The 27,844-nt window shown below is 33.9% G+C and overlaps 2 protein-coding genes across 4 annotated transcripts; both read left to right on the forward strand.

Moving 5' to 3' along the window:
* Nucleotides 1-5,210: 5,210 nt before the first annotated feature.
* On the forward strand, nucleotides 5,211-8,846 carry LOC112016383 (protein indeterminate-domain 7). Of its 3 annotated transcripts, none has more exons than XM_065762582.1 (4): nucleotides 5,211-5,318; nucleotides 5,563-6,415; nucleotides 6,549-6,945; nucleotides 7,592-8,846. In XM_065762582.1, the coding sequence occupies exons 2-4, from the start codon at nucleotides 6,235-6,237 to the stop codon at nucleotides 8,520-8,522; spliced, it is 1,509 nt and encodes a 502-aa protein (XP_065618654.1). In that variant the 5' UTR covers nucleotides 5,211-5,318; nucleotides 5,563-6,234; the 3' UTR covers nucleotides 8,523-8,846. The 3 variants fall into 3 exon arrangements, with proteins under 3 accessions (XP_065618654.1, XP_065618655.1, XP_023904711.2); XM_065762583.1 differs by lacking the exon at nucleotides 5,211-5,318 and adding an exon at nucleotides 5,388-5,402; XM_024048943.2 differs by lacking the exon at nucleotides 5,211-5,318 and having other exon boundaries at nucleotides 5,428-6,415.
* Nucleotides 8,847-20,688: 11,842 nt separating this feature from the next.
* LOC112016381 (ATP-dependent zinc metalloprotease FTSH 4, mitochondrial) lies at nucleotides 20,689-27,587 on the forward strand. The gene is given in 8 exon segments (XM_024048942.2): nucleotides 20,689-20,930; nucleotides 22,362-22,449; nucleotides 22,584-22,847; nucleotides 23,070-23,306; nucleotides 23,407-23,531; nucleotides 24,365-24,841; nucleotides 26,193-26,265; nucleotides 26,268-27,587. Coding segments are annotated over 8 exon segments (2,145 nt in total). The 5' UTR covers nucleotides 20,689-20,903; the 3' UTR covers nucleotides 27,122-27,587.
* The last annotated feature ends 257 nt before the right edge of the window (nucleotides 27,588-27,844 follow it).

The following is a 27,844-nucleotide window of genomic DNA, read 5'->3' on the forward strand; positions in this document are numbered from 1 at the left end:
TTAGCTTTTAGATATTATATAGATGTAATATCATCCAAAAATAAATGTCACTACTGATACCTTTCAACCATTTTTTTTTTTTTGGTTAATTGCATGATAAACCAGTTACATATATTTTCCCTCCTTTTTTGCCACATTTTGATTATAAAAAAAAAATTGATTCTTGTCTAATAAGAAGAGAAATGACATCTATATCAATATTGTTGTAAAATCATGTAAAACAATAATATTTTTAATAAAACAAAAAAGGCGCACAAAACAAAAACATGGTTATTCAGGCAATCTCTCAATGATCCATTATTAACAATAAAAATTGCAATCACATCACATGCTCTTACAAATAAAAACTAATCTCTTGATCTTCTAAATGTGCTCGACAAAAATTTGTATACTATGTGTTAGTTTGGATTGCGCTGAAATGAAATTTCAGCGCGCGTCTCTGTCAGTGAGTTCTGTGCACTGTTCACGGGACTCACAAGTTGTCTAATTCAACAAAATTTTCAATAAAACTGGGTCTCACGGTACTATTCACACATTTAAAAATTATTTTGCTACATTGTTTTCAGTTTTTAATTTTCAACAATAGGCGGTATCCAAATAGATCCTACGTTTACTTTCGTTTTCTTTTTTAAATCTTTTTTTTTTTTTTGGGTTTCTTTTAGGATTTTTTTACTTTTTTATTTTTATTTTTTGGATATATAAATAGTTGGGGGTGGGAAGATTTGTACCTATGAAGTTTTCATTCATTAGAAACATTAGGAAGTATCAACCAGTTGAGCTACTAGCTCTTGGCAACATTAGGAGATGCCAACAAATTTTTATATCCTTCCAAAGCTTTATATTTTTTATTCTTATGTTTCCTAGAATTTTCAATTTCAAATTGCACTCTCAAGATCACTTCAACTCTAAAATTAGACGTATAGCCTCAAAGTTATCTCGAAGCACAAATTTAGCACTAAACAAATAGCATGATAGAATCCTTTTACAGTGTATGAATTCAAATTCATGTGAAGTTTGTATTTTTACAAAGAATCAAAACTATTTTAAAAGAAGAAGAAGATGAACTCTCGTGAATTTTTTTGGACCACTCTTAAATTTCAATAGCATACGGAGAAAACGTAAAAGATCATGTGAGCTATCTTTGCTTAGAGCAATGAATATATATAAATCCTTCTTTCTTCTCATCTTCCTTTTTTTTGGCATAATCACATATAATCCTTAACCCCTTCAAAACTTTTTTTTTTGTTAGTCTACTTTCTTTATATAACACAATTTTAAGGTTAAAAATCACGGGTGCGCATGATAGTCATGGTAGATAAAATAAGAATTTGATGACCTGGGTGCATATATACATGTTGGTGGAGCAGAAGTCTTCTTTAAGAAACAACAATAATAATAAACAAGTTAAAAGCTGAAAATGACATATCACATATGTATGAAAGAAAAATTAAACAACACCACCACCACTGATTTTCCCTCTACAAACCCGCTGAAAATTTTGAACAAACATTATAAACAGTGTATCTTCAAAAAGAAAGTCACATCATTGTTTTTTTTTTTTCTTTTTCTTTTCTTTTCTTTTTTTGTTGTTTTTGTTGTTTTATTGGGTGGACAAGTCACATTTCTTGTACCTTGGTTGATGACATTATAGATGCGCGTGAACACAGCAAATAAATTGAATAACATGTATGTGCGTGCTTGTGGGCCGAGGACGAGGAGAGAATAACCCCACATCAGGCAGCCAATTAGTGGGATTTGTCAGATTTCTTCTTCTTCTTCCGCCCTTTTTTTTATTAATTTTTTTTTTAATGTTTATAAGTCAGGTCATAACCATTAAAAGGAAAAATTTCTGTTTATTCTTCATAAGTATTATTAGGTTCAATAGGTTAAATGTTGGCAAATCATGAAAATTTAAGGTAAACTAAAGAAAATAGGAGTATTTGGTTTCTCGACACACAACTCGACACTTCTCGATACACCTCTAGATCAATCATGATTCGCACAACCAGATTTTCAGAGGTCCATTAAGTCGGCTATTTTAATACCAATTCATGCCCTACTTACTAAACTATACAAGATCAACTCACTAAGGTTGACTAAAATAGGAGAGAGAGAGAGAGAGAGAGAGAGAGATCACTTTGCTACATATTCAAAGTCCAAACCCTAATTCTCACTAATTCATCCTCATGCTGGAGTTCAAGAAGGAGATCTAAATATAATATCCTTGGAGATTGGCGATCAAGGTTGAAGCCACAGAGTAATCCTAGTGGTACTGTTGCGAAGTTCAAATCTTCAAAAGGTTCTTGAAGTCAGTCGGAACTTCCAATCGTGAAGCAATATTGGTGAGTCATTCGTGAAACATCCAAATAATTAAAGAGTTCAAAACATTTGAAGTTATAGAAGGTTTCTGTAATAAGTTCATTTACGAGTTAGAGTCTAGGTAAAGGTTTTGCTAAATTGTAAAAACTTCTCTTGATTACAGTGTATTACTTGTAGAGGAAGGTTTACCTCTCTGTGATTTTTATCTTGGATAGTTTTCCTTGAATTTTTCATTTCATTACTATTTGTTGTTTCCTTTATTTTGTTGTTCTTGCTTTTCATATGATGACATGCTTGCTTGTGGTAATCAACCTATGATTATATTGAATATATAATTGGTTAATCAACTAATCATAATTGATCCGCTACATAATATACAACTGGGATCTAGAACTACCCTCTCAAATGTCATTTCTTTCAATCAAATCTCAATTCTTTTTATATTGGATAATAGAATTGCCAGTGTGTTATAATAAGTATTACTATTTACTTCAAAAAAAAAATTCCAATTTTTTTTTGCTCATGAACAATAAATTGCAAAATCCCCCGTTACAAGCTATCGTTTTGATTTTTTTTTAAAAGCTAAGGGTAGGACAATTTTAGTGTCATTGTGAAAATGTAAAGCAAATGTAACGGTCATGACCATTTTATTTATCTTGTGATGTGAAAGTTGGAAATTGAATTATTACGAGAACTCATATGTAATGGCCAATATGTTTGATTTTTATTTATTTATTTTGGAGAAAAGTTTGAATTTTCTATGACAGGAAGAAAAAAACACTCGCATACATACATATATATATATATTAATAAGTGTTGGCCCGGATTTGTTTCTTTCTTTATTTACTTAAAAGTAAATAAGAGTAGTTATTGATTTGGTCACTTTTAAAGTTCAGAAAATTATTGAATACTTCAGAAGTACTATAAATACGTACTCTCCTCTTTCATATGAATTCTGAGTCCCACCATAAATTTAATTAGTGAGACCCATAGTTATGTGAAAGGAGAGAGTACACATTTATGATATTTCGAGAGTACTCAATAATTATCTTTAAAGTTCTATCATGTCAAAATCAAACTAAAAATTGTGTTTGGTTCATGTAAAATATTTTCTGGAAAATAAATATTTTCCAAAAATGCTATTTTCGGGAAAGGAAAATATTTTCAAGTGTTTGGTTGCATTTCAAAAAATGCTTTAGAAAATATTTTCTAGTGTTTGGTTGTGTTCTGAAAATTCTAGTTTTTCACATTTTCTCATCTATTTTCGCAGCTACCAAACAAATTTTATAATAGAAAATTTCAATATATAAACTTAAAAAAACAAAAATCAAAACAACAACATTCGATTAAACTCCACAATCCGGTCAAACTGAGAGAGGGAGGAGATCGGTTTGGGCGACGAGATCATTGGTGCGATGAGATCGAGACGACGAGATCGGCAACACCGATGAGATCGGTTTTGGGAGGATCGGTCTTGGGTGGTGACGATCTAGATGGCGGCGCCGGTGCTGGGGTGTGATCTAGATGGCGACACCGGTGCTGGGGTGAAATCGGTAACTCTCTCTCTCTCTCTCTCTCTCTCTCTCTCTCTCTCTCTCTCCACGTTTGAGACCCGAAAATGGTTTGAAGTGAAAATAGAAATGTAAACCAATTTCCGGATCAAAGTCATAAAATACACGGTCAAAGGAAACCAATTTTCTGAAAATTTTATTTTCTATACGCAACCAAACACGTGTAGAGGTGTAAAATCATTTCAGGAAATGATTTTACGCCAAAACAAACGCAGCCTAAAATTGGGATTTGGAAAATAGATTTCCCCTTTGGGTTCAATCTTTTTTTTTTTTTTCATATTACAAAATTATTTTAATCAGTTTTTAAAATATATAAAAAATTAATTATCAAAGTAATAAAGCTCGACGTTTTGTGTAGTTTTACGTGGAGTAAGGGTTGAGATGTGTTGGGCTCCGTTTTTCATTTCCACTTGTGATGTGATAATTTTTTTTATTTTTTAAATGTAATATTATTGGATTACAGAGACTAGACTTCAGAGTCGTGAAGCAAGGTCAGTGGAGTAGTGAAATTATGCATGCTCGTGATGTCATTGTAGATACTAGATACCCTCCTAGCGAATAGAAATCACCTTTTCCATTTTTAGGGTTCAACTTTTATATCAGTGGACTGTGGAAGTTGGAACTGTGTTTTACTTTATATTATGTTAATTGTGTGTGTCATGTGTCTAATTTTTATACTTTGATTAGTTTATTAAAAAAAAAAAATGTGACAAGTTATAATTATTGATAAAGTATAAAGTGAATTTTCAATTTCCCTCCCAATAACATAAAAAATGTCAAAGTTATTATTAATTTTACAGTAAAAAAGTTGAAAACCTATGTTAACCAAATATGATTGTTGTCACTAAATAAACTTTGTAGTATCTTTCACATCGTACCAACAATATAAATCCCTAATGAAGAAATGATTATGATTATCATGCAGATCAGCTATTTGTAGTGTCTTTGACATCGCACCAACAATTAATATTAATCCCTAATGAAGTAATGATTATAATGCAGACGCTATTGCTAAGAAATATGGTCGTTTTGAAGGGTAGAAATGAAAGAGAGAGAAAGTATACGGCCAAACAAGATCGACCTTTAATCTTTTTTTTCTCTCTCTCTCTCTCTCTCTCTCATGCAAAATAAATAAAAAAGTGATGATGGGTTGGGCAGCACTGGGGACCGATCGACCTACTTCTTTATTATATATTATATACTTGTGTATTTCAAAAAAGAATTGAAATAAAAATGTTAGGCTAGCTCTAGCTCTAGTTCTATATATATATAATTGAAGTTTGATTAATAAAATGAAAGAATGTAAAAAAGTTACTGCATGAAAAAACTATAAAAAGAAGAATAGGTAGGAACAGTTTCCTATGAGCATGTCTGCCGGACTTCAATCACTGAACCAATCATGCTAGTGTAACTGCACAGAGTAAAGAGGTTTTGCTTTTTATCTCTTTTACCCATCATGTTAAAAGCCCATAATAATCAACCTCATATCATCACTTTGTCTCTCTGTATAGGGTCGGTATATGTGTGTTTTATCTTTGTTCTCTTTTTATTTGGTTGCTAATATCTACTTTTTTTTAAGGGAAGGGAAAGGTGGTGTGTAAGTAAATTAATATTAATGCAGAAATATACTAATAATTTGATAAAGTAAACTGATAAAGGAAGAGATTTTCAGGTACTGGGAAGAGAACAAGGGAAAAGACAGAAAGTGCACGTCAGAACACAGGTCTGTTGGCTTGGGCTGTGGTCTTGGATGGGTGGAGAGCTTCAAGGGAATCCCTTCTCATCCACATCTCTCTCTCTCTCTCTCTCTCTCTCTCTCTCTCTCACATAGACACAAACAGTCTCTCTCTCTCTCTCTCTCTCTCTCTCTCTCTCCCCCTTTGATATTCTGCAGGGTGTATAGCAATTGATTTTGGTTTATTTGTTTATTGTTGAATCTTCTTGGTTTTAGCATCTAGCTAGCAACCCAGTTGTTGAAACATTAAGGAAAGACTAGTGGCTACAAGGTTTGGTGCTAATCTACTTATATTAGTACTATTTTCTTTGACTTGTGTCTTTCTTTCACTTCATTTTCCAAGCGTTTTGAAAAGTTAAAGAGAAGCTATGAAAAATCATCAAGGAGAATACATAACAAGTGAAGGAAAAGAAGTGATTTAGTGGGATTAGTAAGAAGCTAAAATCGATGATATAACCATTCCTTTCTTTGTATTATCACTTCCCATATATAAGCCTTTCTGAATTAGGGTTTGCACTGAGATCTGAGGGAAATCCTGTCATAGATGTGAAATCTCATACTTTGTGTCATTATTCACACAAAGTTGTTTAATTTAATATAAAATAGAAGATGATGAATGATATGCTGATGGCTGAGAATATGTCCAATTTGACTACTGCATCTGGTGAAATAAGTGCTTCTTCAAGTACAAGAAATGAAAATACTGGCACCCTGTACTCTCAACAGTCCTCTGCTTCAACCAATCTAGCACCACCACCAAAGAGGAAGAGAAATCTTCCAGGAAATCCAGGTTTAGTTTCTTTACAAAGAGTTGGACATACATGTTTAATTATTGTCACATCTATCATCTGGGTAATAGTGATTTTGACTTAAAGAAATTAACTTTGTCATATGGGTTTTCAATTTTCTTGGTTTTTAAACAGACCCAGAAGCAGAAGTGATAGCTTTGTCTCCCAAAAGTCTTATGGCAACAAACAGATTCTTATGTGAGATTTGTAACAAAGGGTTTCAAAGAGATCAAAACCTTCAGCTTCACAGAAGAGGGCATAATTTACCATGGAAATTAAAGCAAAGGACAAGCAAAGAGGTGAGGAAGAAGGTGTATATATGCCCAGAACCAACATGTGTGCATCATGACCCTTCAAGGGCTCTTGGGGACCTCACAGGAATCAAGAAGCACTTTTGCAGGAAGCACGGTGAAAAGAAGTGGAAGTGTGAAAAGTGCTCAAAGCGTTATGCAGTTCAATCAGATTGGAAAGCTCACTCCAAGATTTGTGGCACTAAAGAGTATAGATGTGATTGCGGAACCCTTTTCTCTAGGTAAGACTAAGAGCAACGTATATAGAATTATCATAAGAAAAGCAATTAAAGACTTCAAGAAAAGTTCAGGTATTTTACAAAAAAAAAAAAATCTTTACTCCATAATTGAATAAAATAAGTCTTTAATTTAATGCTCTCAATGTGCTTCTTCCGGTGTTTATTTTGTTTCTAACAAGTGGGATGGGGATTTAAACCCTAATCTTTCTTATTTATAAAATTAAACAATATCATTAAGGTATAAGACTTTTGACACGCTTGTGTCGTACTATATTGTATGTAAGTGGGGTTAGCAGAAGAAGAAAATGGATTTATATAATAGCTGCAATCTCATGCATTTTCTTTTTGTTAGCATTCAAACATTCACCAAAGTGATCTTATGCAGCACAGAGAGAAAGAGAGGGAGCAGATTGGTTGAAACCTTTTAAGTTCTAATTGCTACTGTAAAAGTGGCTACATTAGGAACCTTTACTGCTTAGAACTGCATCAATGTTTTATTTCCTTAGAAAGAAAAATAAATAAATAAAAGACATACAAAAAGGTGACATGTGAGAGAGAGAGAGTACTTCAAGTCTTCAACACTACTGTTTATTCCGTATATTTTACTGGTCGCTGTTTTTGTTTTTTCTGCTTGTTTTTCTGGTTACAGGAGGGACAGTTTCATCACTCACAGAGCTTTCTGTGATGCGTTAGCACAAGAGAGTGCCAGAGCAATCACAACATCAGCAAACCCACTTCTGTCCTCACAAACTCCACTCCATAGCCATGGCATTCAAGCAGCACTTCAACTCAAAAGAGAACAAGAAGTACTAAATCTTCCATCAGAAATTCCGCCTTGGTTAACTTGTCCTACACCATCAGCAGCTGGACCAGCAGGGCCCCCATCTTTAAATCTTTCATCCTCACACTTATTCTCAACAAATTTAGACCCACCTCTAGTACTCCACCATGAAAACCCTACCTCAAACCCTAAACCTAATTCAACTACACTTCCTCCATTTCACCCCACAGCAGCTTCCCCACACATGTCTGCAACTGCATTATTGCAAAAAGCAGCTCAAATGGGTGCAACAATGAGCCAACCATCACCATCACAGTCCATGCTTAGGCCTGGTCACCACCACCAGGCTCACATGTCTGACACTCATACTGGGTTGAGTCCCACATCGATAACCTCATCTAAAGCAGTTTCTGGTTTAGGTCTGTCTTCGCGTGAAGAAATAGGAAGTGGGTTTGCTCATAGCTTGGTTTCTTTTGAGAATAAAGCTGCTGCAAATACTGTCCCCACTGGATTCATGCAGCAGCAACAATCTCCTTCTCTTCTTCATGACATGATGAGTTCTTCTTTGCCTTCTTCAAGTGGGTTTGAAGGTTCTTCCTTTCAAGAGGCTTTCAATGGGACTGGCAACAATAATCATAGAGGTGGCAATGAGGGAATGACAAGAGACTTTTTGGGTCTTAGAGCTTTCTCTCATAAAGATTTTATCAACATGGCCGCTGGGTTTGAACAAATGAATGGTAATTCTTCTTCAAGAGCATATGGTCAGCACAATCGGAACCAAGCACCTTGGCAAGGTTAGCTTCTGGCTGACCATCCTTAATTCCTTTTCTTTCTTCCTTGTGCTTCAGAGAACTTTGTAGCTACATTTTCGATTAGTTCCCACCTAAAAGAAAAAAAGAGCACATACAGCCTAGCCATTCTAAAGAGTTCTTGAGCATATGGATACCTCTGATTTTGCAGGTCAGGTTTGGTTGCTTTGATCGTCAATTGTTTATTATTGTAATTCGTTATATGTTTTTTTATTATAAATAAACAAATATATATGCAACTGCAATGGGAGACTTAATCATTAAATTATTCCTTAATCCAGAGAATGTGGAAAGTAATATATTTTTCTTTGTAATTGGCTAGCTCCATAGTCATGACAAACTGCCTGCTGATCATTTTCTCACCACTAATTTCTCTTTTCGGATCATTAATATATTATAGTTTAAATGACACCTCCTTTTTTCTAACTAAAAGAAGTGAAGAGTAAGGTAATGGGTTCAAATTTTATTTGGTATATGTATAGCTTATCAATAAAAAAGAATATTTTTTTTTTCCCAATTACCAGATTTATATGCATCAAGTCCCTTTTGTTTTTAAATTGAGTGTTGGATTTATTTAACATGAGAAAAAAAAAATCAAAATATTTTGGACAGTTTTTATCTCTAGAATTTTCATATATTGATGTGGACCATCCCAAATTAATTTCTAAATTGTATTTAAGAAAAAAAAATTTATACAAGATAGAATTATATTCTAGCCTAATCTAAATGTTTATGTGTGTGAAACTCTTTTCTAGAAACTTAAACCCCGGCCCTTGTTCCCACATCTTACAGGCACTTATATTTGTGGAGTGACCATCACACCAAGGGTGTGCGGTGGTAAAAATATTTAAATTAAAACCAATTTTCAAAGCTTAATTAATTATCCTTCAAAAAAAATCTTAATTAAAGGATTATGTGACATTAATTATTTTAATTTTTTTAAGGGTAAGTTAAATTTGTTGATATGCTATAAGAATAACATAGATTTTGGTACGATATCATTACAATATTAGGCCTCTCTCTCTCATAATCAAAATATGCATTTTTCATTGTTGTTAAATCCCAAAAATCCACTTGGGGAAGTGGAGATAATAAAATGGAATAGCATAAAATTAGATTTTTTTATAAGTTTTCTGGAACCCTCCTCCTCAAGAGGGATAGGTCAAGTAAAGGCTCCTGTCCCATTTCACCTCCGTTTATCAGGGTGCATGGATAGGTTAGGACTTGATCTTATCGACCGCTTTCTACTATTTAAACAGGTCATTCAACATTTAATACAAGGGGATTGTCAGTGGGCAGAAGTAATTGTGCAGAGATGACAACTTGCTTCTCCAAGATGCTATCTAAGGATTGAATAGAATTCGGTTAAGATTACCTGCTAATCTTCCTTGGTCATTGCATTACTTGGGACAATTTGAGTGCTGACTAGGATAATCCTTAGGATTTTCCTCTGATTGGGAGGAGTTCAAATTCATTGGGCACATTTTTACATGCTTATTCATGTTTGTTAGACTGACCCCCAAAGTTATGAAGGAATTTATATTTTATTACATACTCTTCTAAGCATTTGTTTCTAAATAAATAAAAAAAAAATTAAAAGAAAATTCTAAGCTTTCCTTCCAAAAGTGGAGATAACACTCATTATTTTAATGAAATAGCAATAAAATTAATAACGATTTTATACATATTTTGAAGAAAAAAAACAAATAAAAGGTGAAGAGTATAATAGTAAAATTATATATATATATATCCTTTCCATTTATTCTTTAATAAATTAAACTCCCAAACACACACAATGCATCATATATATACTATTTCATTCTTTTTAATGATCTTTCTTTACATTTCTTTTTTCCTTTTTTTTTTTTTTTTTAAATTTTAAATTCGCTCAAACATAATGTAAAGCAAAAGAAGACACGCACTAAGACATTCCAAAAGAAATGGATAAAAGTAGTTCCTAACCAAAACCTAGAGCATTTTTTACATCCCAAAAGAGTAGCTAGGAAAGCAAAAAACAAAATAAGGGACTCAGCCAAATACTAACATAAAATCTTTAGTCTAAAAATTATTCTTACAGGTCGCGCGAGAGCTTAGTTATCATTTATCAATCGGCAATTGTGAAGGATCTCAAAATTCTCTTTCCCCTACCCCCAATCCTCTTAGCAGTCTTTCCCTTGACTTAGAGTCTTTCCAACAAGATCTCTATTCACCACTCGGTTGAATGGAAGTATGGAACCCACTAGAATGAGTCTTTTACCTCATTGTCTTCAATGGAAAATCTTCTCCTCTTGCTACGAATTCATAAACATATTGGTTGCTTGAAAAAATGAGGCCCCCAAATTTTCCAATTGCCTTGTTCTTCACCATTATTATGAATAGTTAATTATTTGATATTATGCACACACATTAAATCCAATTTTATTAAGTACATTCTTTTATATTGATTTGAGCCTCAAATTTCCACTTGAATCATTTCATTTTTATCAAAACTATAAAAATATATCGATTTCGTTAGTTGCTATGACTTTACTTAGTCTAACAACGTGCCTTAACAGTTTTGATGATTTTGTCACCTCTTACGTACATGCATAACAAAGACTTTTTTCTGATTACCGGGATTACACTATTTAGCTTAAGATTTAGGTTTACCATTGAACTACAATTTTTTTTTTTATAGCATTTTGTACATATTTTAATTATTGTTGAAAGGGAGAAATTTGAGGATTTTGACCCTAAGAAACCTGCAGGGAGACCCAAAAAAATAAAGGGGAGCCCAAGTGCCCAACTAAAGGTATCATGAATCATATGATATTGACTCTAATTATGGATTTTATTTAGGATTTGGATTTCTTTAGTCTATGTGTTGTCTATTTCTAAAGTTGGATGGTGCAAGAGAAAGGTTCGAGAATAGTGCAGATCAGACGTGTATGTTTGCATAGTTTGGGCAGCTAGTGTATGTAACACAAAAAGGAGATGCTATTTGACACCTTAATGGGTACAAGTGGTTTTAATTCCAAGGGGGTGGATAATCGAAAAGTGGAGAAAAAAAATAATTCCATTGAAAATGAAACTCAAAAAAAGAAAAAGAAAAAAAAGGAGGACATGTTTGTTAATTTCTTCTGCTTCTTCTTTTTTTTAATAAAAAAGTGGACAACTTCTCTTCTACTTCTTCTTCTATTTTATTTTATTTTATTTTTTAAATTTGGGTTGGTTAACAAACGCCAACTAAGTTCCTTTTCAGTTTTCATAGCTTCTCTCATGGAACATTATTGCTATTAAGGACTTTTTATTTCTTATTTTAAGGGTCATGCTTCAAACCCAACTACATGAACAAGGCACTTAATAATTCACTTTGTTTTCCATCAAAATAAAAATAAAAATAATTCACTTTATAAGGATTAATCACTGAAAGTCCAGACCTATATTCTCCCAAAAATAACTCAATAGCTAATAATTTATCAATGATCATTCTATCAATAGTTAAAATCTCATGATAAAGTCATTTTACAATTGAAAAGAAAAATCCACAAATTTAAAAAAAATATCAACTTACTAAAATGTTTAACATTTAATGATTCAATCCTAAATTCTACTCACTCACCATCCCAACGAGATTATAATATGCTTGTTATTCCTCCTAAGGAGAAATTAGACAAGAAAAAAGTGAGCTTGGCAATTCAATAAATAACAGTAACCTTAACTCGTTGGATCAAACATATTTAAAATTAAATAATAATAAAAAGGAAATTTTGATTTTTCTATTTAAACAACCTATTAAAATCATTTAAACAATAGATTTCATAATGATAAATAAAAATCTATTTACCATTAACTACCCAGGAGTGAGCACAGCAGTAATATGAAATCATAAGCAATGATAGAATAGATGATAAAGAAGAAAACAGTAATATATATATATATATTTAAAATAAGTTAAAATAGAGTATGAAATATAGAAACAAAAACTAGTAAAATATTACTTGAATAAAACTTCTGTCTTTGATTAAAATTGAAAATTTCTGTCTTTGTTACAAGCTTGAAAATAAAATACTGTCTGAAGAGTTACAAAATTATAAAGTAAAATCTATCTTTGAAATTGAAAAGTTACAAGATTTTGTCTGAAGAGAAGGGTTATAGGATTACAAGGAAGGGTTATAGGATGGAATGAACCATGGTTAGTCTTCAAAAGTAACCTAAGTTAATAAAGTTAACTTAAGTTAATTTATTAGTAGAAACTTGTAGAATATTGTGGAAATTACTATTGATGAGCAGTAGTCTGTATGGGAATCTAGCTGGTCTCTTTTCACGCATGCTAGTGAATAGTAGTGACTTGTGAACATCTGGCTGTATTTGTCTGGACTGTCTTAGATCTGTCTGGAAGCTATTCATGCGTGTAGGTGAATAGTGATCTGTCGCAAGTGAATAGTGATCTGTCATAAGTGAATATTGATATGTCTCAAGTGAATAGTGATCTGTTGCAGCTGTCTGTCCAGGAGAGTATTTTGTCTGATGGTAGCTATAGCAGCTATCTGTCGTGGAAAAAGGATAAAGTAAAGCCAAAAAAGGATTCTCTAAAATAACTTTAGAGGATAACTTGTCTGCTAAAAAGAAAGGTGTTCTGAAATTGATTTTATTATTATATATGTATGTCTTTGTCAATTTATTACTTATTTTAAGTTTATCACCATTAGCCTGAGCTAATTTTTTCTGTTGTTGATTCATAATATTTGGAAGGTATTAATCCTTTCTGCATACAATTCATGTCAGCACTTGAATCAACAAGTGCAATAACTGTTAACGAGCATTCTTTATGAACAACTAGACGTCATTGTATTAGGAGGTATTTTGCTGAACCACACTCGTGCAGGTCCTTTTAGGGTAGTAGGAAAAGCTCTGCACATTATTTCATCTGGAACTCCTTGAAGATGCATAGTAGTTTTGAAGGTGGCAATATGGTCAAAAGGATCTCGCATCCCGTCATACGAATCTAAAGAAGGCATCTTGAACTTAGGTGGCAAAGGATGAGCATTGATGGACGCCACAAAGAGGGAATCAGTCCTGTGAACTAAGTCTTCCACAGAGTTTGCTTTCCTCATGTTTTCCCTCATCTCGTCCATGACCCTTCTCATTTGATCCATTTCTCTTTCTAAATGAGGTACCCTCCGTGAAACGGTACCTCTTGACTGATTTTCAGTTTCAACATTCCTTTCCTCCTCTTGACTCTGGGCCCGTTCTCCAGCATTCCATTCACGAGACTGCTTCCTTAACTTAAGTTGTCTAACCAACTCTTGGTTTTGACGAGCTAACTCTGCCATAGCAGCAGCCATGGATTGCATATGTTGGAATGAGGGGGGTTGCATGGTGGGTGCTGACTGACGGTCGCGGTGAGGGTTACTAGATGCGTCCCTGCTTTGTTGAGGGCCTGGACTTGTAGCCCTAGATCTTGTCTGAACCATTTCAACCCTTGATTGGAGAAAGAAACTATAGAACTTAATAAATTAAGTCCCAATGACAACAAATTTTTTACGTTTCTCTCCCCACAGACGGCGCCAACTGATAAGTTCTATAGGATCAGTGGGCTGAAAAATCTTCGAATGCTCTTGATCTTGAGTAATGAGTCCTAGAAAACCAAAGAAAATCAGAGAAGACCGGTGGAAGCCGGCCTTTAATTCTCCGATGGTAAAGTTAGTAGATTGAAGGAAAAAAGAGCCCTCAAGACTTCCTTAACTTCTTATCTAGAATTTACAAAAAGAGAAAAAGTCCCCTTACCTCTACGCAGAAGGGCCTTTATATAGCGTTAGAAATCGGTTATTTCTCCTAATCATGATAGAGTTTGGAGGATTCAGAGAGTAACTTCCTTAACTGTCACAAGGGTCACCTCTTCGGGAACTGTGTTGAGATTCAAGCAATATGACTTTTGGTTGGAAGTGTGCTTAGTCTAACTCTTAGTGAATTTACCTCGTCCATCATTAAAGAAGGACGAGGTTCACTGCCCACTCGTCCTTCATTGGACGAGTGTATAGAAGAAGAAGAAGGATGGTAAAGGAGGGACGAATGTACCAACCATTCACTCTCCGCTCTGAACATTGCTATGGATGGCCATATGGACGAGTGATTGACTTGGTGTTTTTCTTGCACCATCAATTTCAATATACCATTTCTGGAATATCATTCTATCAATTATATTTAAAAATTCATCTTTATAAGAACTTTTATCAGTATAATCATGTCTGTCGGGGATAGGGGAATCTATCAAAGGTTCATTACAATATTTAATTCCGTCATTTATACTAATTACTTGTGCGGCTATTTGCTCAACCATGTCTTTTAAAAGGAAATTTTATGATGTTAATTCTTTCAGTTCTTTTCTTAGATTATTAATATTTGTCTGTAAATCTGTCACTGTTACAGGTTTATTGAGTTTAAATCTGTCAGTAATTTCTGCAAAATTATAAGCTGACTTATAATCTTTCAAGTCAATTTCAAATCTATCAGTTTGAGTTAAAGATTCTTTTAGTTTAGATAAATAATCTTTTTTGGACTGTAAATCTGGAAGTATGTCTATTAAATCCATTATTATATCTTCTTATTTTGTTAAAACATTTATTTTTAGTTTTCTTCTACAATAACAATTATCAAGATTATTTCAGTTACATAATTTAACCTTTTCACTATTTGATGAAATTTCAGTTGATGATGCTGAAGCAATATCACAATTATCTATTTGGTGAATTTCATTGTCTTATTCATCACTATCTATCAGCATATTCATCAATTCATCCTTTAACTTTCCTAATATTTCAAGTTTATTTCCTTTTTTGAAAGTTACAGTATTTACGAGTGTGTCCCTGTTTACCACATTTGAAACAAATAATGTCATTTTCCTTACGTCTATCATATTTCTTTCTTTTGGACTTTTCTTTCTTTTCTTTAGACCTACTTTTATTATATCTTCTATTATTGTTATTGTGTCTATCATCTTTCTTTTCTTTCCTTCTTTTCCTAGAGAGAGCAATTAACGGATCAAAGCCATATTGTTCACAAAAAGTTTCTAGCTCCTTTTTAGCATATCTTTTTTCTTTCTCTATTTGATTTTTTAGCCTTAAATCATTACACAGTCATAGACCTATTTTATTAATTGAGGATATTATGTCACCATATGTTAAGCTAGGATAGTCTATAATTCCGTCATTATTAGCTATATCGAGTCTAACTTTTTGAGTAAAGAAATATGGTAAACCGACAATAAATTTTTCTTTCCAGTAGGATTGTTGATAGTCATTTCTACTTAAAACTTTTGAAATAAAAACATCTTTATACAATCTAAAGTCTGAAAGTTGTGGACATCTCTTTATATTGATTAGGATCTCCAACAAAATGTTTAGTTATGGTAAAAATTAAAGTATTAACTGCATCTTGTGAAAGCTGTCTATTTGTCATTATAACACTTCCATCTATTTCTCTTTTAACAGCTGTCAATATTTGATTTCTGTCATTACTATTTAAATAGTGATCCCACTAGCCTTTCAATTGGCCAGTAAAACCGGTGACAATTAGTAAACATTAGTATTATTTCTGGTGGTCTAATTTTCCATGATTCTTATAAACATTAGTAAGCAAAGTCATTTCATGTAAAAGATTTATTATTTCATATTCTGACATTCCATTAATATTTCACTCATATATTAAATCTGGCGAATAAGATGAATTAACAAAAGTGTGTCTTTCTTCAAATTGTAAATTAGGGGGAATAGGTTTAATATACCAATTCTTTTTGGGGTATATTTCTTCAATCCTTCCTTTTTTGCGATCTTGTGATGAAGATACTAGAGTTAATTTATTAATTTGTAATTTATCTGTAAATTGTGATTCTAAATTATCTATGTTTGATGAGGCTGTCAAATCTGTCAATTGATTGTCTTCTGATTCTTCATCCTCTGAAGACTCAGTTCTTCCTATTGTATTTAACACCAAATTTTTGTTTTTTAGTGGCTCCATGTCTTTTTGTGATTCTAGTTTCATTAAGTAGATCATCAGTTTTCTCTGTCATAGTTCTCTTTAAAGGTGATCTAAAGTGAGAAGTTATTTCATGAGGGATAAACAAAGGGGTATTAGACTCATTTTCCTTTTTTATAAAGTTGGAAGGGGGTGTTATTCTATCTTCTATATCTTGTAGCTTTTGACCAATTATTTTTAGATAGATGTTAGTGTAATTATTCTGTTGAATTATGCTGTCTAGGTTCTTATTATCATCTAAGAGCACTTGTAGCAGTGGAGCTAAAAAGCTATATAGCTATTTTAGCTTCACCAAAACACAAAAATAACCATACAGCAGTGGAGTTAAAACTATTTTTTTTTAGCTTCATTGCTACAATGCACATCTATCTATGGATGTGCACTGTAGCTTAGAGCAAAAAAAAAAAAAAAATTATTCCCTGCCCAGTTGTATGTGTGGTTGTGTGTAGTGGATATATTATTTTAGTGTAGTAAATATCTTATTTTACTGTGATGTTTATATTATTTTATTGTGTTGAAAGCTAAAATAAATTCACTGCTGCAGCATGTGTATAGGTAAAATAGATAAAGTAATTTTTTGTGGTGCCAAATAGCTAAATTTTTAGCTCCACTGCTGTGGATGCTCTTAGACTAGGTCTTTTGATAGGAGTAGCCAACACCTAGACTCTACTACTTTGATTTAATATAATTGACTCAAAGGTGGGATAAGTTTGGTACATCTTCTCATGATTACAGTTATCTTTTTATTATGATAGTCCAAAAGGTCAAAGAAACTAAAGTGTGTCTGCAAGTCTGTCACCATCTCATAATATTTAGTTCTTAAATTATTCTGTTCTTGTTCAATATATTCTTCAAAAATTGGTTTTTTCTGTCAGTGTTTTCAGGTTTTAAGTAGTCATGTTTTAGTAATTCTTTATCTAAAATAAATTCCTTAGATAAAACATTAATTTGTCTACCATGATCTGTAAATCCTAATATGTCTGTTTGGGTAGGAGAATCAGGTTGAGGTTGGGGCTCATAAAGGGCTTGGTGAACATTGGGGGTCGGTTGTGTAGTTTCTATCGGAAAATAAGTTGTCTCTATCTGGACTGGGGTCCTTTTGGTATTTATAGGAGGAAGGTGTATTTCTGGAGGAAGATTTTGAGGAGGTAAAGGTCTGGAATCAGAGAAATATGTCCTAGAGGAGAATGAGCTTCTATGAGGTATTTTTGCCTGAGAACTACTAGGCCTAATAAGGCTATCAGTTTGTCTGTGATTATTATTGAAAGAAATAATAACTGTTCTGTCTGTCTTCTGGGCTATGAAATCTGGTTCTGTGTTTTCTATCTTTGGTATGGGAGCAATGGCCTGTAGTTGCCATTGTTCAGGAAGGTTTATGTCTTTCCATTGTATCTGTTAGGGTACATGAAGTCTACTATAGTAAGTTCTTTCAATGGTTTTATAGTGTAGTCTGTCATGAAGGATAATTTAGAAAAAGAAGTTTGTTTGTAGATTTCATCAGTTCTTTTTGTCGATATATTCCATTTATTCCATTCTAACAAATTCCTGTCTATATCTTTCATGCTATATTCCTCAGAATTAACTATTCTATCATTTTCCATGTTCAAATTAGTGTGTGCCTGACTTAAGTGTGACCTAGCAATAGATGATGAGCAACTAAACATATTCATTCTATTTCCAAGCAATTAATAATTACTAGCGGAACTATTACTAACCACTGATATCTTTGCTATCGGGACCACCTCCTCGAGAAACTCCATTGTGGGACCACTCAAACAACGCCTGTCTGTTGGCTAACAAAAAACGGGCTGACCAACGCGAAACTATGGTTTGCCAACGAGTCTTGAGACTGACCAACGCTATCAAGGAGCAAGTAGTGACTATGTAGTAATATATGTTCCTAGTAACTTCTTAATTGCAAAGAAATAAAACTCATACATCTACATATAAATTAAGAAATTATTCACACTCAATTGACTTTAATAGTTTAATCCTTCTAAACATGAAAATTCCTCAACTCCAAAACTCTAGAGTATCAAAATATGATATATATTAGAAGTGATTTCTTACCTAAAGGATGCCTTAATTAATCTTGGCTTCGAAGTTTCAAATTTAATTTTCTCCCGTTTGCAAAGTTTGTTTTTGTTGAATGTGAAACTTCTAAGGAGGATCATCTCAAGAATTAAATAATCTTATAAATTAGGGATTTCAAAAGTTTGAAATTTATTCCTTTGCTCCAATTGAACAACTAATGAAAATTTTAACCCAAAGATATTAAACGTTTTTGTTGGGTACAACAAGAGTATTAAGCCCCTAGCTTCTGAACTATTAGAAAATTATGAAAAGTGCTGTACAATAGTATGTCAATAGCTGTATCAAAAAAAAAAAAGTATGTCAATAGCTGTATAACAGTATAACGATACCCTTAACCTAGTTAGAATTGGCTAAACTTAGTTAGAATAAAAGAAAATACAGTAAGTAAAACACCTATAGCACCTAGTATTCTAACATGCACATTACATAGATAGTTCAGTCTTGGGTAAGACAAGATAGTTGGCCTACTGGATTGGTCATACACTCATATGTAACCTCGAACTTTGGACATGGTTAATTATATACTGGCACTGAGACATAGCCAGGGACCTTTGAGGATGGGTTGCGCTGGCAAGGGGCTTGAGAGACCAAAAACTGTAGCTTGGATATTTTGATGCCTAAAGTTGCCTTCTTCTTCTTATTAAGCTTACAATAAAACAGAATATCACAAGTTCACAACACATTGATCCCACTCCCCACTCACAGATTTCGTCAAATATAGAAAGTTTTCCAAGAAGTAATTCATCTTGTGTAGACTACTACTAGATCCATATTTTATGTATAGTTTCTTATAATGAAATTATTCATTACTACGAAAGGAGTCCTTCCTCTTCTCACATGAGTGTGGACCTCACGGAAGGTCCCATATAAAGGCCCACACTTATTGTAAGAGGAGAAAAGACTCTTTCTATAGAAGTGAATAATGTCTTGTTTAGTAATTTTCATATAAGAAAATTACTCCAACATTTTTCATACATAAAACACAAGACAATCTCAGGTTTATTTTGGAGTGAGGTTTGGGATGCAAGCAAGTATAGCCTTTAGGTGTGTTCTATTCTCTCCAGGATGTGTTGGTGGGTTCTAATTTGGAATCACCTTTCTTGACAAGATGGACCAGACTTAAACATTAGGCTTGGTCACAATTTTGTTTCAAACCTATGTTGGTGCTTCAAAGCTCATCTAAAATATATAAAGGGTTATGACTTATAAACTAAAAAAATCAATGAGATAAGCAAAAGTTAATTTGGTTGAGTGTGTATCAATTAACTCAATTGATAAAATTTCTTGTCAAATAAGAGACCAAGGTTTGAGATTCCCACTTATAATTAAAAAAAAAAAAAAAACTTTATTAATGCTTTTGCTTGATGATGAGCACAATCATTATAAAGATAGTGTTATAGATCCTACTTATACCAAAAAAAATTTAACTTTATTTATGCCTTGACCTAATGATAAAACACAATCATTACAAAAAAAAATCATATGGTCAAATCATATCATAGTTATAAATAGGGTCAAGTTCTAGCCCGATTGGCACCTACCCTTCGTTAATCTTCATGTCATAGGGTAGACTCTCCTTACTCATTCACCCTCCACCCCCCACCCCCACCACCACACATACACACACCAAAAGAAAGAAAAAAGAGAGGTTAATTGGGCCAGATAGAGTCATATTTGTTTTCAGAGGCTTGAACCCTAGTTGGGCCGGACAATTTACCCAAATGCAAATTTTTTTAAAGAAGTACATGCAAAATTCCAATTTCTAAGTACCCTTACCAAAAAAAGGAAGTAGGAAATAAACAAGACTCAAGAAGCCCATAAAAGCCCTGGCCCTAAACAAGTAAAAGGAGATCCATTAAAAGCATTTGAATCGATGATGATTTTTTTTGGGTCTTATAAAATATATAGGCTTCATGGCTACGCAAGGGCATGATTGGTTGATGGGAATGGGTCCAAATCCAAGTCAAAACATAGACATTATGTTACAAATCCTTATAGCCACCAGGGGCAATATTGACATTTCACAAACTCCCACAACATTTGTCAGCACACATGTTTCAATTTGGAACTCAGAAAACAGCATCACACGGTCGGTCTCCACTCTTCCCACATCGTTCGATTAATCCTCATACCTCTCTCTCTCTCTCGTCTCATTCTCATTTTCTCTCTAACCAAACAGAAAAAATTACACACCTCAGAGAAACCTTATATAGAGAGAGAGAAAAAAAATTAGTAAGACCCTTTTGGTCTCTGAATAAGATATGGCTTTGAGGAGCCTCCTCACTCAGGTTGGTTGAATCTTCACTCAAAATTTTTAATTTTTTTAAAATATTTGTAAGTCCTTTTGTTTTGGGTTGGATTATCAAATAAAATTCCTTTTTCTTTTCTGGATTTTGGAAACCCTAATTTCAATATTGGGTTGTTGATACTTGTCTAATATTTATATAATATTTAATGTTTGTGGATCTATTACCGTTTTTGTGATTGCACCAATGGAACATAAACCAAATACACTGGGAATCGATTCAGGAGGTCTATTGTCTGTTTTGATAGCTTGGAATATGTAGAAAATATTGAATTTTTGAGTGTTATATATCATAAAATATGATGAAAGAAGAGAAGGAAGGCCTTTTGGCTCTGATATCACAACTGGGTTTTGTTCAAAATTTCCAAAGGTGAAGTCTTTTTTGGGGTGGGCATCTTTCTGTTAAATTGCACTATTTGTATTTTTTTTTTTTGTCCAGTTACAGTGTTCTGGGTATGGTTTATTTGGCTTTACAATTAATGGTTGTGTTCTGAATTACATTTATGAAGAGTTACGAGCTTGTTGCAGCAGTTTTTATTCGAATTCTTTTAAGTTATGTTGCTAGTTTTGTGCTTGAGTAGATTTCTCATTTCACTTTCAGCTTGCTTATTTTTTACAAAGCAATGGCACTGTGTGGTTAGCATCTTACAAGTACTCTTTTGTCACATCTATTGTGTGTGTATATATATATATATATATAGAGGGTTGGGTTATTTATCAAAAAAAAAAAAAAAAAGAAGTATATATCTATACATAGGGTTGGGTTCAAGTTAAACCAAGTGTAACTCTAAGCAATATTACTTAATTGATGCGAATTTCAACAAATCAACTGTTGAATTACATTGTCTTTGTATATTCTCCATATTTGCAAAATTTCAAGGTGATCAAAAATCAATAGCCATGTCATCAATCAATTGTTTAAATTCAAGTTTTTGTAGTTTAAAATATTGCATAAAATATGTGTTTATGAAAAGTAAATAACGTCTGATTGGTATAAAAATTGGCATGCATGATAAAAACATATAGAACATGTAATCCAACGGTGAGATTTTCAAAGTATAAATTCAATAACAAGTTATTGGGTGGTGTAACGTTATTTAGAATTATACTATGGGTAACTTGAATCCAACCCATAAATATATATATATATATATAAAATATTGAGATAAAAGTGATGGGGTGAGGAGAACTTTGATATAATTCTGCACTATTAGCTAAATGAAGGTGACCTTTTTTCTTTTCTTTTCTTTTCTTTTTTTTACTTTTTCAAATCTCCATTTATGTGTTGGACATGGGTTGAAACGATTTCCATTCTCAATCCCTTGAAATTCGAAATTCTCAACAGTATTGTGTTACAAGTTACAACTCATTGGTATCACTTGGTCTATTAAACTTAATGTTCTTTATGCTACAGGTTTCACGGCATCAAAGGGAGTTGGGACAATTCAAGAATTTGTTTGTCAGGACTTACATACCTTTCAATAAGTTTGGAGGTGGTGTAGGTATGTGTAATTTGGGATTAAGGCTTTGTTTGTCGTTGTTGTTGTTATAATGTAATTTTAATACAAGTCAAGTGTATTCTCTTTGGTTATGTAGTAAGTACTTGATCTAATCTTGATGTTTACCTTTTGTGCAGGGAATAGACTTTTACGTACTCAAGAGAGGTTCCAATCAAGCTATGTTGGCAGTTTGGCTCGCAGAGTACGTGATGTAGATGAAGCTAGTGAAGTTGCTCATCTTAAAGAACTTTACCATCGAAATGATCCTGAAGCAGTGATAAGACTATTTGAAAGTCAACCATCACTACATTCTAACTCTACAGCTCTTTCAGAATATGTTAAAGCATTAGTCAAGGTTGACCGGCTGGATGAAAGCGAGTTACTCAAGACATTGCAGAGAGGTAGGTATAGGAGCCGAGGTGTGCATTCCATTCACTCAAATATTAGATGCTTGAGTTTTGAAAGTTGTTCACTCTTTTAGAGAATCTTTAAAATAGTTTGTAAATTGATTATCTTCTATATCGCCAATAAGTTGTTATGGGTTCTGTTTATTTAACACTCTCACTCTCTATTTGAATCTTATCATTTTCAACTGATGATAAAATGTGTCTTCAAAATTGCAGGTATTGTAAACTCAGGAAGGGAAGAAGAAAGTATTGGTGGCCTTTCTGCTTTAAGGAATGTGGGAAAAGCTACTAAAGATGGTGTTCTTGGTACTGCAAGTGCTCCTATTCATATGGTAGCTTCAGAAGGAGGGCATTTCAAAGAGCAGTTGTGGCGTACAATTCGCACTATTGCACTTGCCTTTCTCCTGATATCTGGTGTAGGAGCACTCATTGAGGATAGAGGAATTAGTAAAGGTATTACTATGTATTGATACTTCAGGTGCTCCATTATTTTGTTTTAAATATGTTGAGAATATTATGGAAAGCTTTTCCTATGTTTGTTTCCACTTTTCAGGACTTGGTCTGCATGAAGAAGTGCAACCTAGCATGGAATCTAACACAAAATTCAATGATGTAAAAGGTGTTGATGAGGCAAAGTCAGAGCTCGAAGAAATTGTTCACTATCTTCGAGATCCTAAGGTAAATGCATTTTTGAAATATGGATGCATGTTTTATGTCTCTTCCCTTTGCACACCTCTTTTGTGACATAAATACTTTAAAATATGGTGTATATATGTTTAAGACAGACTTCATGTAAGTATGGATATGATATATGTGTTGGACCTGCATATTGTTCATTATCTAACCATCAGGCTTTTCCAACTTAGGAAGAGATAAAAGCATTTTTTGTTTACTGATGTCTTCCCTACTTTATTATTTGATTGCTTTTCTGTTTCATTTTTTGGTGTGTAATCAGTGTTAAATTTGCATTCAAGTCCATGTGATATAGTTATTGTTCCTTTGCATGCTTACTTGAATATGTCTTAAGGTTTTGAAACTATTTGGAAATGGTCTTTGAGAAGTTAGGGAAAAAAAAAATCCTGAGTTCTCTGTTTAGGTAGGTGTTCTTTGTATTCAATTTTTTGAACTGTAACTCAAAATGATTGTTTTTAGGAACACCAAAATTGTTCTTCCTATAAACATTTTCTGTTTCTAGTTAAGGGGGAAAAAAACCATTGAAAACATCATAAAACACAACCAAAATGGCTCTTAATTGCTTCCTTTTTCATCTCTTATTCCAATAAGGTGATTCTGTTGTTTTCTTGGAATCAAATGTGCTGAATGACATGGAACCAAACTCTGTTCTAGTCCATGATTTTTATTCTTGATCCACAATGGTCAATGCGTTAAATTTTCCCATGATTGATTATCTCATTTCCTTTCTTTCCATCCCCAATGTACTTTTCTAATTAATTATATAGAGGTTGATTTTAACTTTTCTTCTTCTTTTAATTGGCTTTCCCTTGTTGCAGCGCTTCACTCGTCTAGGTGGCAAGCTTCCAAAAGGTGTTTTGCTTGTTGGTCCACCTGGAACTGGCAAAACAATGTTAGCTAGAGCTATTGCTGGAGAAGCTGGGGTACCTTTCTTCTCATGCAGTGGCAGTGAGTTTGAAGAGATGTTTGTTGGTGTTGGAGCCCGGAGGGTGAGAGATCTTTTTGCAGCTGCAAAGAAGCGGTCACCTTGTATAATATTCATTGATGAAATAGACGCCATAGGAGGAAGCCGTAACCCAAAGGACCAACAGTACATGAAAATGACTTTGAATCAGTTGCTTGTTGAGCTAGATGGCTTCAAACAGAATGAAGGAATTATTGTTATAGCTGCTACCAATTTCCCCGAATCATTAGACAAGGCATTGGTGAGACCTGGACGGTTTGATCGCCATATTGTCGTTCCTAATCCAGATGTTGAAGGACGAAGGCAGATTATGGATTCCCACATGTCAAAGGTATTCTTTTTTATTTATTTTTCCCACTCTTGAAGAAACTTAAGTTCCAGTATCTGCAAGACTAAGATTGGGATGGTGGTGACTGACTGTGCTGTTTTCATAAAGTCTTTGTTGTGACTGTGTGCATGGAAAACCTTGACCAATGATCTCTTTGAGTAGAGGGAGTTGGAGTGGGAGCAAAAGGAAATGAAGGAATGAGAACTTCTATCCTTAGAAGTCTAGAGCTTCAATTTGCCCATATGTCAGCAGATAGGAGGAGTGAGGAACCATGTTTAGTAAATTTTCTTGTAATGACCAAATGGCCCTTTAATTCATAAATGTGATTGTTAAGATAGATAAGTGCAAATACACATAAAGATAAGATTTGAAATGAGGAAATCCCTTAAAGATGGGGGTAACCCTATTGATGGAAAGATGAGGGAAAGTCAATTGAGATGGTTTGGTCTTGTTCAAAGGAGAGCAAACAAATGCACCTCTTTAAAAGAGTGAGTTGATTCAAATTGGGGAAACCTTAAAAGGTAGACGAAAAGCCAAAGACCAAAAACAACAGAACTAGTAGTTAAAAACTACATGTCAATTAAGGAAGTAGCAGACACTATGATTTCAGATTGAATAGAATGAAGGAAAAGAAACTATATGTTTATGCTAATGGGTAACCCACTTATATCTAGGCAGTACCTTGGAAGAAAATTTGACCAATAAAAATCTTCCTGGCAGGTTTGTGACCATCATCTTCAGTCACTACAAGAAGATAGTTTCCGTAATAACATAATAATTATATTAACCCACAAAAAAAAGAATAGTAAATTATCCTACTTATAGAAAACACACTATGTTATCATATATAGGTGGGGCTCAAGTGATAGCCTGGCTGTAATAGCATCCTTTGTGGGGTTCCCATGTCAGTGGTTCGAACCCCACCTCCCCGTCCCCCTCTCTACCTATCAAAAAACAAGCATCGTATATGGGCAAAACTTAGGTACAATTTCTTAGGTGCAGCACTTTAGATTCCCCAATTGAATCTAAACGCATGGTTGCATTATCTTTGCCAAGGAGAATTAAATTCAAATAGTTAATATGTTTGAATTCAATTGAGGAGCCTAATGTACTGCACCTATGGAATTGTACCTAAGTTCTATGCATCATATATTATCAGATCTATGATATAAAAGGGTATGTGTTCAATCTTTGTTGATGCCAATATAGAGGCATATATGTTTGCTGGTGGATACCTTAAACTATTATTCAATTCAAAACCTAACTTTTCTTTATAAGAAATTATTTAAAAATAATAATAAATAAAATAAAAGTCTTAACACTAATTTTTCTGTACAATTTCTGTTTTTTACAGGTTTTGAAGGCAGATGATGTTGATTTGATGATTATTGCTAGAGGGACTCCTGGATTCTCTGGTGCTGATTTGGCCACTTGATCAACATTGCTGCCTTAAAGGCTGCCATGGATGGTGCTAAAGCGGTGAGCATGGAGGATCTGGAGTATGCAAAGGACAAGATTATGATGGGAAGTGAACGCAAGTCTGCTGTTATATCTGATGAATCACGAAAGCTGACCGCTTTCCATGAGGGTGGCCATGCCCTTGTGGCTGTCCATACTGATGGAGCTCTTCCAGTTCACAAGGCAACAATAGTTCCTCGTGGGATGTCTCTCGGCATGGTTGCTCAATTGCCTGACAAGGATGAGACAAGCATCTCTCGCAAGCAGATGCTTGCCCGGCTTGATGTTTGTATGGGGGGGCGAGTAGCAGAAGAACTCATCTTTGGAGAAAATGAAGTTACTTCAGGTGCATCTTCTGACCTTCAGCAAGCAACTGCTCTTGCAAGAGCAATGGTTACAAAGTATGGTATGAGCAAAGAAGTAGGGGTTGTCACTCACAATTATGATGACAATGGGAAGAGCATGAGCACAGAAACTAGGCTTCTTATTGAGAAGGAAGTGAAGTACTTCTTGGAAAGGGCTTACAACAATGCAAAAACCATTCTCACCACTCATAGTAAGGAGCTTCATGCACTTGCTAATGCGTTGCTTGAGCATGAGACTCTTTCAGGAAACCAAATTAAGGCTCTGCTTGCCCAAGTTGATTCTCCGCAGCAGCAACAGCAACCACAGAAAATAATTACAACACAGAGTACCTCACAGTCCAATCCAGTGCCTCCTTCAACACCCAATCCAGCTGCATCTGCTGCTGCAGCAGCGGCTGCAGCAGCTGCTGCTGCAACTGCTGCAGCTAAGACTAAGGGCATTGCTCCTGTCGGATCATAGCAGTACACAGGTTGGTGAGACCCAAGTCCTAATTATCAGATTCAATGTGCATATAGTAATACTTACCAGCCTACTGTGTTTGAGTACTGTGGACTGAATGCTGCCCCATGAGGTTTCATTCATGTATCACCATGAGTCGAATTGACTGAATACTATAGAAGAATTGAATGGCAGTGAGTGTAGCAGTTATAATTAAGCTCATTGAAAGATATTTATTGTTTCTTTTTTCTTTTTCTTTTTAATTTGTTTTTTGTTTTAGTGTCATTGCTCATACAGTTGACACTAATGTTCATCTTGAATCTAGCTTCCCTTGAGACTAATTTGTAGAGCACTTAAATAAAGTTGTTCCTATATCACCTTCCCTTTTCTGGTCATATTTGTAGTTGTTACCGGATTCTAGGTTAGCACCGATGTAATTCTCAAGGTCTATATCTGACATCAATTCCATCACAATTTATGGCGTTCACTGTTGTGTCCCCAGTTACTGGATACACATTTATCTGTTGAATGTTTGTCCCATATTCTTATTGCAATGTTTTTTTTTTTTTTTTTTTTTTTTTTTTTTTGGGTGGGGTGTGGGGTGGGGGGAATCAAATCTCCTAGTAACCTGTTTTTTGAAAGTTTCCAAATTGAGCTGTACTCATGGACCTATGAGTTGGTACAGACCCGACTGAATTGGCCAGGAAAGGGATGGGCTCTCTAACAAAAGAACAGATGGTGAGG

Source organism: Quercus suber, unplaced genomic scaffold (assembly GCF_002906115.3).
Source record: "Quercus suber isolate HL8 unplaced genomic scaffold, Cork oak 2.0 scaffold_465, whole genome shotgun sequence".
Classification (NCBI taxonomy): Eukaryota; Viridiplantae; Streptophyta; class Magnoliopsida; order Fagales; family Fagaceae; genus Quercus; species Quercus suber.